The sequence below is a fragment of the Adiantum capillus-veneris genome, chromosome 2 (assembly GCF_014529385.1).
Source record: "Adiantum capillus-veneris isolate H3 chromosome 2, ASM1452938v2, whole genome shotgun sequence".
Lineage (NCBI taxonomy): Eukaryota > Viridiplantae > Streptophyta > Polypodiopsida > Polypodiales > Pteridaceae > Adiantum > Adiantum capillus-veneris.
In genome coordinates this window covers 175,153,038-175,170,379 of record NC_140932.1, presented here as the reverse complement: position 1 = coordinate 175,170,379, position 17,342 = coordinate 175,153,038, and the positions used below count along the sequence as shown (strand labels likewise).

General features: G+C 41.3%; 2 protein-coding genes across 2 annotated transcripts in view; both read right to left on the bottom strand.

Moving 5' to 3' along the window:
- Nucleotides 1-10,382, bottom strand: part of LOC147464100 (putative WRKY transcription factor 4) — a 33,811-nt gene extending 23,429 nt beyond the window's left edge. The window contains exons 1-4 of the mRNA XM_086492825.1: nucleotides 9,876-10,382; nucleotides 9,226-9,396; nucleotides 8,432-9,120; nucleotides 8,187-8,348 (exon numbers count right to left, since the gene is read on the bottom strand). Of these exons, the coding sequence (XP_086348951.1) occupies nucleotides 8,187-8,348; nucleotides 8,432-9,120; nucleotides 9,226-9,396; nucleotides 9,876-10,382 (1,529 nt within the window). The remainder of the gene's footprint in view (nucleotides 1-8,186; nucleotides 8,349-8,431; nucleotides 9,121-9,225; nucleotides 9,397-9,875) is intronic.
- A 52-nt stretch (nucleotides 10,383-10,434) lies between these two features.
- Nucleotides 10,435-11,070, bottom strand: LOC147464099 (uncharacterized). The gene is made up of 4 exons (XM_086492850.1): nucleotides 10,980-11,070; nucleotides 10,826-10,869; nucleotides 10,754-10,774; nucleotides 10,435-10,662 (listed from the first exon to the last, which is right to left on the bottom strand). Exons 1-4 carry the CDS (start codon nucleotides 11,068-11,070, stop codon nucleotides 10,435-10,437), a joined length of 384 nt encoding a protein of 127 aa, XP_086348976.1.
- Nucleotides 11,071-17,342: the final 6,272 nt, after the last annotated feature.

Here is a 17,342-nt window from a genome sequence, read left to right as displayed (position 1 = left end):
TACATGATTATGATAAGCATGATGATTTGAATGACAATGATAAGCATGATGATTTAAATAATAATGACAAGCATGATGAATTGCATGATAATGACAAGCATGATGATTTGCATGAAGATGATGTGATTGTTCACAAGGATGATGTGTTAGTTGATACTTTTCTCTAGTGAAGCTAATCTCATTGCAGAGACGATCAATCACGAAGCACCAATCTTGGCTCTCGAGTCGAGGTCCAAAGAACCCCCTCACAAAGAACCGATCTTGGCTCTCGAGCCTAGGTCCAAAGAACCCCCACAGGAAGTATTCTGTGTTCGGATGATTAGTCAGCACGCATTCTTTGAGTGTTTCATTCGTGATGCTTTCCTGTATTTTAGTCACCGTCTTTATGTGATCCCTTTTCATAGGCATGACATAGTGTACGATGAGCACGATTCACTCATGAATGAGCACGAATGTATGCTGATTACTCATGAAAAGATGAAATGTTTGCATCCAAGGAATTCACATTTTATGTCTCTTGAGTTTGAGGTATGCTGATTTTTCTCATTGTCAACATTGCATTTATAGTAAGCACACTCAAACACCGCACAAGGAAAGCAGTATTTTGTCTCGTTTATCGATGATGCTACACGTAAGGTGTGGGTGTATCCAATACGTGCTAAAAGTAATGTTTTGGATACTTTTAAGAAGTTTCTTGCGTTTGTTGAGAATCATACTGGCAAGAAGCTTAAGTCTTTGCGCTCAGATAATGGTGGAGAGTATGTATCAAAAGCATTTATTGACTTTTGTGCTGCTAAAGGCATTAAAAGAGAGCTCACTCCTCCTTTTAATCCCTCCCAGAATGAAGTTGCAGAGAGGTTAAACCAGACTATCCAGGACAAAGTTCGGAGTATGCTGTCACATGCTGCATTACCTCATGGTTTTTGTGCCAAAGCTGTGCAAACAGCTATTCACTTGATTAATCGCTCACCGAGTTAAGACTTTGGGTGGAAAGGTGCCTGAGGAGGTGTGGTCCAGCAAGCCACCCTCATATGCACATTTGCGAGTGTTTGGTTGCGAGGCCTATGTTCACATCCGGAGTGAACTGCGCACCAAACTTGAACCCAAGTCTAGCAAATGTATTTTCCTAGGATATGGTGAGGACGGTGAAATGGGGTATAGATTATGGGATCCCACATTGCGGAAAATCATACGCAGCAATGATGTCATCCTCAATGAAAATTGCATGCATAAACAGCCCATAAGAGTCAAGGAAGTGTGGAGGGTTGTTTTTCGTGAAGATGTGACTTATGGACAGCCAAGAAGGCCCAATGTTCAGTAGCAAATGCATGCTGAAAATGGTGCTGAAAACCAGCCAATAGGTGCTGAAAATCAGCCCCAAGAAATTGCCATTGATGCACCACAGGTTGGGGAACAGGTTGATGGCCATAGGCAGCCCGTTGATGTGATGCAACCAGCCAACCTGCTGTTTTTGATGACTTACAGGCCGAAAACCCACCTGTTATGGATCATTGGGTGTGTATGTCTACTCGGGTGACAAGGCCCCCTGATAGATATGAACCGTCTTTGGACTATGTCATGCTTACTGATAGTGGTGAGCCGTCTTGTTATAAAGAGGCTATGCAACGTGATGACAGTAAAAAATGGTTCAAAGCAATGGTTTCGGAAATGCAGTTTTTGGAGAAGAACCATACATGGGATTTGGTAGGTTTGCCTAAAGGGCATAAGGTTCTGCCATGTAAATGGGTTTACAAGAAAAAGGTCACATCTGATGCTTCTTCTAAGTACAAGGCACGTTTGGTTGCTAAAGGGTACAAGCAAAAGCATGGTGTTGACTTTGATGAGATTTTCTCTCCTGTCGTGAAGCTTGCCACATTACGACTTGTTTTGGGTCTGATTGCTTCTCAAGATATGAAATTAAAGAAAATGGATGTAAAAACAACGTTTTTGCACGGTGGTTTGCTTTATATGATGCAGCCATAAGGTTTTGTGTCAAAGGGGCAAGAGAAAAAAGTTTGTAGACTCTTGAAGAGCTTGTATGGTTTGAAAACAGTCTCTACGTGCATGGTACCACAAGTTTGATACATTCATGAGATCTCAAGGATACAGAAGATGTAATTCCGATCACTGTTTGTATAGCAAAAAGGCCAGTGATGGAAGTCTTCTACTGCTGATTTTGTATGTATATGACATGCTTATTGCGGGCAGAAATGTCACTAAGTTGAATGCATTACAGCAAAGCTTACGGAAACGCTTTGACATGAAGGATCTTGGTAATGCTAATCATATTTTGGGCATGCGTATCTCTCGAGATAGACCCAACAAGCATCTGTATCTATCTCAGCGAGATTACATTGATAAGGTGTTGCATCGTTTTCATATGGAAGGGGAAAAGGTAATTGGTACTCCGTTGCCTCCATATGTAAAACTTACTGCACACGATTGCCCAAAGACAGATGATATGCTGGCTGAAATGGCCAAGATTCCTTATGCATCAGCCGTTGGCAATTTAATGTACGCTATGGTTGCCACGCGTCCCGACATTGCATTTGCGGTGGGAGTGGTGAGCAAGTACATGAGTAACCTTGGCAAAAAGCATTGGGAAGCAGTCAAACATATCTTGAGATACTTGAAAGGCACTAAAGACATGCATTTGTTCTGGGAAGAGTGAGACATCTGTGCATGGCTTTACAGATGTAGATGTAGACTTTGCTGGACTTCCAGATTGCAGAAAGTCTACCTCTGGATATGTGTTTACTTTCACAGGAGGTGCATTTCTTGGACTTCTAGACTGCAAAAATGTGTTGCTTTGTCTACCACTGAGGCTGAATATGTGGCTGCCAATGAGGCAAGCAAAGAAGCTTTATGGCTCATGCGTTTGGTAGAAGAGCTTGGCATCAAGTAACAGGTTCTTGTGCTACATTGTGATAGTCAAGAGTGCTATCATGCTTGCAAGGAATGTGCTTGAGGACAAGGCTATCACCCTTGTCAAGGTGCATACAAATGGCAATCCTGCAGATCTTCTGACCAAGAGTCTCCCAGCAGACAGGTTTGCATATTGCCGCCAGATGATGGGGGTTGAATGAGTAAGTGTATAGTCAGCTGATGCACCATAGTTAGCTATTCTTTTCTCTCCCGAGGCACATTGCCTTTAGGTGGGAGGTTGTTAGGGAATAATGTTTATAAAGGCATTTTAAGCCTCGAGTCAAGGGCCCAAATGTGAATGGCCCTTGACCTTTAGGTCACTTACTCGTATAATAAAGAGATAGCCCCAAACTCAACGCTAGGGCGTTTTTCCCAAATCGTACGAATTCTCTTCTCTCCACGCCATCTCCTTCTGAACCACTTTCGTGGGCTGCTCCTGCTTCACTCTACCCTTCTTCTCCATCGCCATCACAAGAGGTACCAAGTAGGCTTCTTCTTCACCTTCCCCACACTTCTTCTTCTGTTACTTGTTATTCTTAGGGATAAGCTTATGAGAGGCAAGCTAGAGTTTACACAGAACAAACCCCGACAACAAACCAGAATCCTCGATCACAACAAACAACTCCTCGAGATTCTCGCGAAAATCAACCTCAAAAGCCTCATTTTGACGCCTCAACAACAAGATACTTTATTACAAGAAGGCGGATGTTTTGGATGATTTCAATCAAGGTAAAACTATTTTAGTTGTCCCCTTCAAACTGGCAAACCAACAGAGCCGACGCCTGTGCCAACAGTCGACAAAACCCCAAGACCGCCTTCAACCACAAACCAGCTAAACTTGCCATTGGCCTTGTACCTAACATTTATGCCATAAACCTTGAAAGTACAAATGAACTCTGTAGAGCATATGGCAAAGTCAATGGCTTGAAAGCCCTGATTTTCTTTGACCCAGGAGCTATTGAAAATTTCAGCCATCCAAAATTCCTGAAGCAGATGAACTTTGATTATGATGCATAGGATGGAGAACTTGAAGCAGAGTTAGCCACGTGACAAACTCAAAAAGTGGTACCACTCATTGGTGCTCTTCCAATGTTTATTCAAGGATATCATGGAAAAGCCGATTTCCGCATCATAAAGTTGGGCAAATGTGACGTTCTCTTGGACATGGCATGACAAGAATGACACGACACTCCGGATCCAGAACCGTACGATTATCTTGATGCAGAAGGACAAGCTAGTCGTCCTCAAAGTTCGGCTGTCCAAACAAAAACCCAAATGATTTTTCTAATTGCTTTGAATTTAGATACTTTTGAACTTTTTTAAAGAAAGTATTGTTTGAAATTTGTTTGATATAGAATGTATCTGTTTTAAACCTGTCTTGGTGCCGCCTTGAGAATCATTTGCCTCTAGTTTTAATATTGGTTTCAATATTGATTTCAATGATTGGTAATTTACTCTCGAGAGGAGTACTGACGAGAATTGATGTTTGTGAATACTTGCCCATACTCATGGCCCGAACTCTTGTGATTATTTGCGGGGGAGATTGAATGTTTGAAAAATGTTGTTTATACTCATAGCCCAAAGGTGGATGGTTATTTACGCGGTGGGGGGGTACTAAGAATTCTAAGTAGTGGGTACTCTCAACACCTCCAAGCGAGGCAGGCTGCAGCCCGGGGAGCGCGTTTGGTTGTAAAAGACCTCTATATCTCATGGCCCGGACCTCTTTAGTTGATTTGCAAGAGGAATGATGAGGGAGTCGTTAAACAGCTCATGGCCTTGACCGGGATGATTATTTGCCGGGGGGTTCATCGGCGACTATATGTTTCTATGTTCTATAACATGCATATGTCAGCATTTGTGTTGCATTGTGATGTGCCAACCACTTAATATTCCTAACTGGGTGAGCTTGCATCAATATGTACTTTTAGTACATCAAGACACCTGTTACATATCAACACGATCTGGGTGTGATGGCTAATTTTGCTACGTCAAAATATCAAGACCTCCGATTTGAAATGAGAAATCTGATCGTCTCTCGGAATGACCCTTAAAAATTTTTGAGTTAACATGAGTTGTTTTGCATATATACGGTAATCACGAACGATTACTCTTCTCTCTCAAGAAGGGGGGTGTCACAAACTACTAACGTGTCAAGCCATCGAAGACCCGGCTGGTTGGGGTTTCCCAAACCCAACCCTAGCCGACTTGAAGATCCCGACCGAGGCACCTAAAATCTAAGAGAAGCGGCAACAAAAGAAGTCCTCACCAACTTATAGTTTCTCGTCAAGAGGCCCAATTTTTAAAGAGTTCCCAACAACTTAGAGGACCCCATCCGATGGGGCCCAAGTTCCTAGGGCTTAAAAATAACAAAGACAATACCTCTTGCATAGACAATTGATGACGAGGCATTGTTGTAAGGAAGACCCGGTTTTCGTGCTAGCATGCTGACGTGGTAAACTGTACGGACAGTTCCACGTTTTGCGCAGCCAATTGCTGACGTGGAAAATGTATGGATTTCCGCATTCTTACACTGCTGCTAGCTTTTGGGAGACTAGATGCTTCTGATGTAAACTGCTTTTCAAAGCCAAGGGCCTTTAAATATGTGCCATGGGCTCATTCTTTGGCACGATTCCCCGCATGGAAGTGCAGAGTAAGGGAGTACCAGGTTGTAACTAAGTTGAAGCAATATAAAGAAATACCAAGTTTGGGGCTAGTGCTCTCTTGGGGTGGAACTCCCCCGCTCCGCATCTCGTGTGTCATGTATCACTTTCAGATCATTTATCTTGAAATGTTAAAAGTCCGTTCAGTCTGTTCTTTTCCGTTGGCACGTATAGTCGTCCCGTTACATTGTGCAAGGCTTTGTAGGTGACTTCTTGTATTTGTTGCAAAGAAAGCTCTCCATAATTAGGCACCCAAAAATAACCTATAACAAGGGCAAAAACAAGCACTGGATAAGCTTGGTCTTTTTTTATACATATATTTAAAAGCGTACAATATGGATCCGTACTATACGGACGTACGGTGCTGTGTGGATCCGTACATGCATATGGATACAACCTTTATGCAAGAAACCCGGTTTTTCGTGCCTGGATCAAACATATAGAGATAAAGTACCCGTCACAAAGTGATGATGTGACATGACCTAAAAAACAGACTCCGGACAGAAAGAGTTCAGATCCCCGCTAATGATACAGAAGAAGTTGTGACAACTTGCTGAACCAATCCAAAGGCCAAAATGAAAGGTCCAATTTTATAAGTTGTTCCAACTTATAGGGTCTTGTGCGATGGGACCCAAGGGACATAAGAACATTAAAATAAAGCAAGGACCCCCAATTTGCATGGATCTGTTGACGTGGCAGCACTATATGGACCCCTCTCTTCTTTTTGATATTGAGTTTTGTATAACCTACTTGCTTCGGGTGGTGGATCTCTTGACAAGGGGTGGTATATTGTGGATCTAGCAGGAACTTGTCATCTAGCCCCAATTTTCTACATATGTCATGCACCCTCACTCGTGGTCCCCAATTCCTAATTAGAAGGGAGGATAATCTTGCTACCTATGCTTAGGTGGAGCACTTGGATTTTATGATATTTGTTCGAGCGTGTTGCAACAATTGCATGACCCCTGCTTTATAGTTAAGAGGGGTTTTGTACCTCTTGCACAAAGATGTCTGGACGCAAGAGCAGGTTTTCAACTCGCAAAAATTGTTGATTCTTCTTGGTCTGGTCAAATGGTAAGCCTACAGGTTCTTTGTTCCACAGGTAGTATAGAAGGCCATATTCGCAAGTATTACCTGCACCAACTTAATGTACTGGTCTTTGGTTCGTACGCCCTACTACTTTCTACTTCTACCAGCAGGGTCTCTTCCCAGCTGGTATTGAAGTTCAGAGTTCCAAATGGGGATTTCCAAGCTTGCACTCAAAGAGTGTCCCCTTTTCAGCAGACTCAAGGAGTTACTCCAGCTTCCTCAATACAGCCCAGAGGTCCTATTCAGATCTTTGCGATTACTGCGGCAGATGAGGTGGGGTTTGGTTGTTCATCTTCACGGTCCTCCAACACAGGACATTTACAATATGTTGGCTTCTAGCATTGTGAGTGTAGACAAAGTATGTCTCCTCAGTCTGTCCCAATGGAGGTGCAATGGGCCACTCCGCAATCCTTTTCCTTGTAGCTACTGATGACGTGCCCTCCCAACATGGTGTACAAGTGATGGAGTTCTAGTTTCTATGGCTTCACAAGCTTCCAGAGCTTGACGAACACTGATAGCGATTTTTGGGTAACTTTTACATGGATTTGCGACACAATTGTTTATCCTCAGACCCTGCGAGGATTACTCTCAGTAGCAGCTTGTTTTGCTGCTTGTGGCTCAAGTGCATACTAATGTTGGTGACGACTTGTTAAGACTCCTTTATCACTATGTGGCCAAACGCAGACGGAAATCCATGGAGATTGCACCCCTAAGACTTGTGAGGGGGTGTTAAGGGTTTCCCGCCTAGGTCTGCGGAAAGCTTCTTTGTGCTTATGCCTAGCCTTGTGAGGCTCAAATCATAAACAAGATTTTAGGTGAAGGCCACTTTTTGTCCGTTTCCTAGGCCATTTATTGAGGGATCCTATCCCTTACTGAAATGATTATTTCATCACCACAGCTTTTAGTGCATCCTCAATGTTAGCTTTGATGAGGATTTGCTATATGAGAAGACTTATGCATCTTCCAATGAAACGGCTCGTACACAATAGATTCTCCTTCCACAAAGTTTGTTATTCACCATAGCACTTCAAAATTTGCAAGATCCACCCTTTGATTTGCAAAGGACACATTGAAGAAAATCTAAGCTTTGATATGTTGCAAATGACATATTGAAGAAAAAATCAACTCTTAAGCCCTCGCCAGTGTTCTTAAACAACGTGGTCCCCTTTCACAAGCAAATTGATGCCAATGAGCTTCAAAAGAATACATTTGACGCTTTGAGTTTGCAATTGTACCTAAGAATACGAAAAATCAACTCTAGTGAAGATGATCTAGTAAGGCAGTATTAAGACTTGTGACTATCAAAATACACAAATAGAATCAATGCCTCTCTTTTGAGATAGTCAATGAGCTTTCACAAACAAATCCACTACAAAACCTTGCAATTTGACCCCCAAGTAGTGCATACGTTCAACAAGCAGAATAAAAAGCTACTTGAAACAGATCTCTGCGGCAGACATGTCATGATACAAGCAAGACAAGCGGATATAAAAGAAGAGAGAGAGAACCAACCGAGGGTGGGGATTTCCTTTGACAACTTTCTGCCCATACTTCCTCCATCTATAACCATCATCAAGTATATCCACCTCACTAGTTGTTTGTACAACTACTCTCGGCTCTCGAATAGTTCTTAGTGGAGGGTTTGGAATGACTTCTCTCATCTTCTCAAGTTTTCTGCACAAAAATGCAAGCATATTTAACATGGAGTTGAAAAAAAACCAAGAAGAACAGAACATGCTAAAAACCAGAATAACTACATGCGCTTTGGGTCTGACTCGTTGTCACCACCATCCTCAGCTTCATCATCACTGGTTGAGGCTAATGATGGTTCTGGGGTCCCAATCAAACCACCAGCAGGCTGACTTCTGTCGCTATCAGCCTTATTCAACTCAAACAAAGCACTGGCTCGATCCAATGTTGACGAAAGGGAGCCCTCTCGTGTTGAAGCATCAGTAACATGTGTATTGCTCATTGTATTCCTGCGAGTAGACTGGGGCTTTGTGTGGTTATGCTCTCCTTTATACACAATCTCAGTAATTTGTCCTTCATAGGAGCGCTCAACCTTTTTCTTCACCGGACAACTCGGGTGTGTACATTTGTAGTAACTGCGGGGATACTCGCTACCTTTCACCTGCTTTTGCCCATACTTCCGCCAGTTATAGCCATCTTCAGAGGGTCTCTCGACCAAGTGGGGCAACGGGTATACTGGCACTATTGATTGCGATGACAGCAAAGTCTTTTCTGATGATTCTGCCAATGGTTCATGAGAGCTTACTGCCTGGGAGGAACTATCAGCACCTGTCGATGCAGCTACTGTTACTGATGGCATAGTGGATGTGGGTTCAAAACCAGATGTGCCAGATCCTGCAGATCCAGACACCTGCTGTGAGCTTGCTTGAGCTTGAACCTGTGCCAAGGCCTGTTGATGAGAGAGACCATAAGGACCCTGCAGAAAAAACATACTGATTTATAATCAGGTAACAAAAGGAAGCCCTTGATAGCTACAGACCTCCAGAAAATCATGGAAATTGACCAAAGTTCATTGACAAACCATGCTCGCCAGAGGAGAATTTGGTAACTGAGGATGAGGCTTGAATATGAATGTAGGACTGACATCTTGTCCATAACTCCATTCTTTGTAATTGCTGGGTACAGTAGCACCTGCTGTGTCCTGGGGAAACGGTGGGAAAAAAAACGTTCCAGTTGTAGGTGACAGCTCGGCCTAAATAGCAACACCAAGAACAAAAGAAAGATGACCTCTTAGAAAAAATGAACAGTGATGTAATTTCATGTGCAATCAAACGCAACAGAAAAACAATGGGTTTCGTCCTTGTTTAAGGTCTGTTATACAATACACAACCCAATATCGCAATTCCCTGCCTACAAATATGAAACAAGTATAGCCAAAATGTTCAAAGAATAATGAACCCTTAACACCTATAAGGCATGACATTGGTAGAAGAATGAGCGCTTATAACACCTCAAACGACCTCCTTGGCATGAGGATGCCAGCTTACAACAGTCTCGTGAGGAGGAAATCTTAAATACAACCGATACACTCTTCTCACTAATGCAAACTTCTAGTAAGAAGGTGCCCTAAAGAGAGATGAATCAACATTCACCACTTGCGATTTAAATTTGTTGTCCCAGCAGAGGCCAAAAGTTCTCTGTAAAGGTTGCTACAAGCAAAAGATAACTCACCAGCCCAGCAGGTAGAAGAACAGGTGAGTCGAGAAGAGTGGTGGGGCTGAGACCTGGAGGAATTGTGAGGTAAGGAGAGCGAGGTATGGGTAGCCTGGGAGGCATCATTGACTTGAATCGTGCTCTGGGTGGAAGCCCATCAGAGCCAGGGCCACCTCCTGTGGAAGGTACGTTGCTATCAGCTGATAAAGGAAGACTACTGGAGTTTAGCGATCCGTCTCCTCGTCCATTAGTTGTTGTGGGGGAATTTATTGCTCCTGCTAGTAGTTGTGAGAAGGATTTGTGATCTCCTGCAAAAGGGTCTTGATCCGAAAAGAGGCTTGAAACAAATGTCATCGGGCTCGGGGTTGCGGCATCAGCGCCTTTTAAGAAAGCGTCAGCAGCATTTCTTGGAGGTAGGGTTAGGGTAGGGCGGGTTAAGGCCAGCTTCTTGGCACCTGTAGCTGTCTTGCTCTCTTCTTCTACTGCTTTGGTGGTACTACTTGCAACAGTCTCCATTTGCAACATCAGTAAACAAGTGGGGAAGTCTACTCTAGATAGGGGCTATTTACTGTTCGATTCAAACTTGGTCAGCATCAACCACAAACCGACAATGAATGTGAGTCTGTGCTTCAGCTAGGCTCTCGTGTTTACAATCAGAATAAAGCTCACCTTGACCGGCGGAAACACTCCCCAAATCACCAAAATCCTGAACACGCACGGCGCTTCCAAACAATATCAACGTCGCGAACGAGCCGTGCAAAAAATATACAACACTCCAATTGAAGCCCAAAATGAAATAGATGTTCTGCGTTTTTCAAAATCACCGAATAACCGCCATAGATAGGGTTCCTTTGCCCCTCTCTGATATCCCTCTGCTAACTCAATCGTCCGATTACCTGGAATCTCTGCAGGTCCCTCTACACACAGAGCTTCACGGCCCAAGAAGCTCTCAATCGCCCAAACGCTACATAAGAGCCCAGCTCTTCTGTGGAGTAGCCCGCAAAGAATAAGCCTGCACGGCAAGAGATCAAGCAGTTCTGAAGTGTGGGAATTCAAAGTTACGTAATTCGCTTCGACAGGATAAGAGCACAAAGTATCAACAGTCGCAGCTTGCTACCTTACCAAGAGTGAAGTGTGCAGAACGAAGGTAAGAAAGAAATACACGTGCTTGTAATGAACACGTGAATGGGCTGATTTGCGCCTTTGGGCGCATCGCATACGCAAGTTTGAAAAGGAGGAACCTAGAAAAGTATGAACCTTGGTTCCTGAATCCTACGTGTTCTAATGAACATCAGCAGTTCAGAACCCAAATTTTTAAACAAAACTTGTTTTCCTTCGTGGGTATGAAAGAGTGAAGTTTTCCTTCTGTGTGTGTGGATGTGAAAATTTAAAGTGACTAATCTGGCCGGTGGCCTTCGGCCTCTCTCTCTCTCTCTCTCTCTCGCGCACACAGGCCGGATCAAGCAGCTCGCCTCACATGTCAGGGAGAGGGAAGAGAATCCCTCCCCCTTTTGTAATAGTATGGATATTGGGTGCTTTTGTTTAGATCAATGACACGATTGTGTATATATTTTACAAACACAAGCTAATTATGTGAAATGGGTAGTCGAACATGCCAGCAACCTAGTGGAAATGAACACAAAGTCCCATCAAATAACATTCAGGATGTACATTTTAAAATGTTGTGTTGTAATATGTCAAAGGGCTCTATAGGAGTCCCAAGTTGCAGTGGAGTAACCTAATCATAAGCCTAAGATTAATCTCTATATTAAATTAAGTTGCCCTAAGAGCTAAGTTGGTCTGTAGATATTCAAGGCATCTTGTAAAGACTGAAAGGAACTTTTGACATTTGGAGAAGAAAACTTACATGAGTTGGACAAAGCTGGCTATGGAGTTTCCACTTCAGCTTCTTTCCTATTCATAGATTATATATACATTTTATGCACGCGTATGATTGCTTGCTTGCTTCTACATCCAAGGCTCATTCCTGGCTTGTGTATGTATGTTACTTGTGCATTCTATATGCATGAGTATGCATGCTTGCTTACCTATGCAGTCATAGCAACTCATCTCCAAGCATGTGTATGTAAAGTGAACTATGAGTTTGTGTGTGTGTGTGTGTGTGTGTGTGTGTGTGTGTGTGTGCGCGTGCGTGCGTGTGTGCGCTCACGCACTCGCACCTTGTTTGCCTTTGGTTTCCTCACAATATTCTTTATTGAATGTGTATCTTTTTTCATGAGGGTATGTGTATCAAAAGAGCATGCTTCTTGAAATGTATGAGTGTGTTGAGAGAAAGGGGTCAAGGTGAGAGTTGTCTAGTGATGACATGTAAGGTAGGTAATTCCAAGATGATGGTATCTTATACGTTTGGGTTTATGTAGGGTGGGCATAGGAAGACAGTGCATTTCTTCTCCCGTATGTGTTTTCTTTGAAGAAGGCAATATTACATAGGATGTAATGGTGCACATGGATTGCCTATAGTGGTGATAGAGCTTGCCTAGACATTGAGAGGGGGGGATTTTTTGTCACAAGCAAAATTGGTAAGTGCTTTTTTGGAATCCCTGAGCAAATTCCTACAAGATTCTCTCTTGGGATAGCTTCCTACAATGTTAAAATTATCTTCTTCTCAGGTGGTGTGTGGGCATGTTAATATAAAGAGGAAAATGGTATAACCTTCCTATCACCTAAGTGTGGTAGATTGGTTATGCTATTTCCCTCTTAAATGATAGGACTTGAGTTCAGCACGATAGGTCTTTGAGGTCTCTTAGGATAGCTTCCTACGATGTCAAAATTCTCTTCTTCTTCTTCTTCTTCTTCTTCTCTCATTTTACAAGCCTCATGTGCATGCATTCTCTCTCTATTTCATTTTCTCTATATGCTTTGATGAATCAAAATCACATTCACGAAAGGCATAACAACACTATACTATGAGCAAATTCCTTAAAGAGTCCTTTTGACATTACAATCTCTCTCTCTCTCTCTCTCTCTCTCTCTCTCTCTCTCTCTCTCTCTCTCTCTCTCTCTCTCTCTCTCTCTCTCTCACACACACACACAACAAGGCACACTCAAATTCATGAAGGCACATATGCTTTGTTAATTACTCTCAAATTCTTGAAAGGCATAATTGTTAAAGCTATGCATCTCAAGTGAGTGCCATTTATGTGTCTTTATTTATTTTGTCAATTTAGGAATTTTTAAAAATTATTTGACAAGAGAATTGGATTGGGAAAAACAGTTGAGGGGTATATAAAAAACCCCATCTTCCATTGTAATAATCATCTAATTCATTGTTGAGTTGGTTGGTTTCGGCAATCTCTCTCTCTCTCTCTCTCAAAACCAAAGATGATGTGCTTACAGCTTGGCGCAGTCTAAAGCTTGGGAAGGGGGAGTCAATCCAAAAGTATGTAGACAAGTTTTAGGATCGCTATCTCAAAGCCACTGTCTTCAAAAGAATTGAATTCTTAGATTTAAAAAAACAAACAAAATTGTGTAGGGAATTTTGAGGACATGTGCATGTATATTAATGCTCAAAAGCCAAAGATGATCTCATAAATCCTCCACCTCCATGGTTGCTACCAAGATGTTCTCTTTCAACAAGATGCCTTATAAAGATAATGCATATGAAAAGAGTGAGAAGGATCCCTATAATGCATGTTTCTTAAGAGTGTAGTCAACAAAAAGAAGAAAGAGAGGGGTGTATACAAGGGGCAAAGCAAACTCTCATTGAGAAATATAGAAAGGAGAATTGGTGTTTTAAGTGTAGAGATCAAGGGCACACCTATTGTGCATGTTCCACAAAGAACACGAAGAAGAACTCTTCTTATGCTACCCATGTCTCTTATCTTATAGAGGTCGATTAAAAAGCTACTCAACTATGTTATGCATGTGGTATGGCTAGGGATCAAAGTGCTTTCATCTCTTTGATCTTGGCTTCACTCATAATGTGCTTTTGGTTGAGTTAGCTCAAAAGTTGGGCATAAGAACTGAAGAATTGGGACCAACGCTTGATGCATTTGAAGATTTCAAAGGACAACACGTTCCGGTTACACCATCAATTGGAAAGTTAAGGCTCCACGTGTAGGGCTACGTAGACCAAGAAGAATTCTTTGTATCTCCTTTGCTCCATGAGGATGTGATTCTAGGAGCACCATGGTTTCATCCCATGGCTACTCAACTTAAGTATCCTAATAGAGTCGTAAGTTTTTATCATAGAGGTAGATCTAAATTCTTAGTACTAAGGGGAAGGGAAGTACAATTCCAATAAGACTCCTCTCCCACTATTGTGGAATTCAATGGCAACTCATGTTCTAATGATGATATGAGTCAAACGTCTTTCCTTCAATCATATATTGATTGCTTTATGACTCTATCCCAAGTGATTTACCTCCCTCAAGGGGGGATGATGACCATAGGATTATATTGGTATATGGACGTGCTCCTCCTAATAGAGCTCCTTATCATGTTTCTCATGCCTAACAAGAGGAGATTATCTCCCAAGTTAATGAGATTACAAAAAAGGGAATGGTATGTCCAAGTTCATCTCCTTTTTGTTCACATGTGCTTTTAATGCAAAAGAAGGATGGGTCCAGTAGAATTGGCCTTAAAGTGGCTACCATCAAATAAGAATTGAACCTATTGACAAATACAAGACCATGTTCCGTACGAAATTTTGGTTGTATGAATACTTGGTAATGTCTTTTGGCCTTACCAATGCTCCTGGAACCTTAATAGGTTGATGGAAAGAATCTTTCAAAAGCATAGAGCATACACAAGCATATTGTTTGATGATATAATCATCTACTCTAAGACTTTGGAGGAACACAAAGAGCTCTTAATTTAACGTGTTTTTTGAAGGACTGCGTGCTAACAAGCTCTATGTAAATGGAAAGAAAAGTGAATTATTTTTCAACGAGATAAGATACTTGGGACATGTTATCTCTAAAGAAGGAATCTGTATGGATCTGGACAAGCTTGGAGTAATAAATGATTGGTCACAACCAAAGAATTTACATGAACTACGAAGCTTTATAGGCATGTGCTTCTACTATAGACAATCTATAGAGAAATTCTCTATAATAGATGGGCCACTCCATGATTTAACTAAGAAACATATTAAATATCAATGGAGTATTAGAGAAATTCTATCTTTAATGAGCTCAAACAAAAGCTTATGACAAAGCCACTTTGTCATATTTCATAAAACCTTTTGAAGTCCATAGTGATGCATATGGTGATAGCATTGGTGCAATCCTTTCTCAAGAATGACATTCAATTGCTTATGAAGTCGCCGACTACACCCACAAGAGCAAGTATTTGGAATCTATAAGAAATAATTGCTTTATGTATGCATTAGATTCATGGAAAAACTACTTGCCAAGTACATCTTTCATCATACAAACCGACCACCAAAGTATCAAATACTTTTTGACACAAAGGAAGCTTTTTGACAAAGAAATGAGGTGGGCTAATTTTCTTTCACAATTTCACTTTCATGTAGCTCACATTTTAGGAATGAAAAGCGATGTTGCAAATGCACTCTCTTGTCGGCCTAAGGTCAATGCTATCTCTATTGCATACATTCATGACCTTACAAGCATGATTGGCAAGTATGCAGAAGATGGAGACTATGTAACTATTATGGTTGACTTTGAGAATGATGAGACCCATAAACCTTTCTCACTAAAGGACGGCTTTCTATTACACGGTTCATGAATATGCATAACAAAGAATCCATGTGTGAAGGTTATGTACAAATCCCATGCACCTCCTTATGCAGGGCACCATGGATTTCAAGCCACAACCCGTGCAATAGAAACTTATTTCTATTGGCCCAATATGCCACCTGACATTCAAGACTATGGAGAGCAATTCATAGTATGTCAAATTTCAAGTATGATAGACACAAGGCCCCTCAATTGTTGCAACCTTTGCCAATCCTAGAATCTCTATGGGAGAGTATTTATATGGACTTTATCTTTGGCTTGCCAAAGTCCATACATAAAAATATGGGCAATTGGAGAGTGATTGATCGATTTAGTAAACAGACTCATCTTATACCTATCAAAAAGACTACTAAATCGCTCTACATGGCTACTTTATTCATTTCTCAAATTTTAAAGTATCATGGTATGTCAAGTTCAATAGTCTCTAAGAGAGATTTGCATACGACAAGTCTTTTCAGAGGGGGGCTATTTGAAAACATGAGCACACGTCTTTATTTCTCTTCAGTATATCATCCTCAAACAAATGGCCAAAGTGAAACCACAAATTTGACTATTCTTACTCTCAAAACTATGTTGGGGTGAGAAGGACCAAGGTAATGAATGGGAGAAATACTTACCTTTGGTAGAGTTTATACACAATAAAACACAACGCTTACTTCTATAGGAAAGTCTCCATTTGATATAATTGAAGGTCGTCCCAAGCCTCCACCTATCTTAAAAATGCATAAAAAGATATTTGCAGCTGATGAAAATGTGTGTGACATTAAGATAGCCTTTCGAATGATAAAAGAAGCTATTTAAGTGTCACGAAAAAAGAAAAAAAAGAGATGTTCATAAGTAGAGAAGACCTTTAGAGTTTTTGAGAAGAATGGATTTTGTGTAAATATTCTAAAGCCGGATTATCTCAAAAGACGGGCAAGAACTGGCAAGGCAAATCCACAGGACATCAAAACTTCTATGTTAAACTCACTAAGAGGGAGGATTACCAAAGCGAGCAAAGAAATCCGAGCAAGGCAAAAACACGAACAACAAAACCAAGCAAGAACTACTCCATTTGCAAGGTTTTACAAGATTATGCTCCTATATACTATATAGTAATAATGGATAAATTAATTACTGCATTGTTAGTCCCATGGGTTGGGAGGTGTTTGCAGAAGTTTGAGGGCTAGAATGGATAGGCAAGGGATTATCTCATGAGTGCTACTGACTTAGGATGCATGAGCAACTGCTCTCTCTCTCTCTCTCTCTCTCTCTCTCTCTCTCTCTCTGTGTGTGTGTGTGTGTGTGTGTGTGTGTGTGTGTGTGTGTGTGTGTGTGTGTGTGTGTGTGTGTGTGTGTGTGTGTGTGTGGGCACTCTCCATCGTACAATCCATCCAAATTCATTAAATCAAGAGAAGATCACTCCATCCTCCACTTGGTGTGATAATCAAAGACATTATTCAAAAGAAAAGCCCAAGTAGAGTAGGTATTATTAGCTCATTCACTAAAAATGTCTCTTTTACTAGCAACAATAGATTAGTACGAGTGAGATGAGGAGTAATGAGTAAGATCCTAGCTAGGGACTTAATGAATCAAGATTTTTCTAGTTTTGCAAAGACAATTTTATTAATGCAACATATTATGTTTAGATTTTTGCTACACATGCTTCCTTGATGGTCTTTTTGTGTGTTCTACTCTTAGAAACATTAATTGAACTACTTTGATCATGTCTCAATCCAAGAGCTATTCAAATATATGATTTTAAATCTTCAGAATTTTGCAA

What these genes read in the sequence shown, in the direction of transcription:
- LOC147464099 (XM_086492850.1), bottom strand. Translation starts at nt 11,070, where the DNA reads ATGCGCCCAAAGGCGCAAATCAGCCCATTCACGTGTTCATTACAAGCA. An exon ending in TTCTGCACACTTCACTCTTG is followed by an intron (nt 10,870 to 10,979) that starts GTAAGGTAGCAA and finishes CTTGCCGTGCAG; the next exon opens with GCTTATTCTTTGCGGGCTAC. An exon ending in GGGACCTGCAGAGATTCCAG is followed by an intron (nt 10,663 to 10,753) that starts GTAATCGGACGA and finishes TGAAAAACGCAG; the next exon opens with AACATCTATTTCATTTTGGG.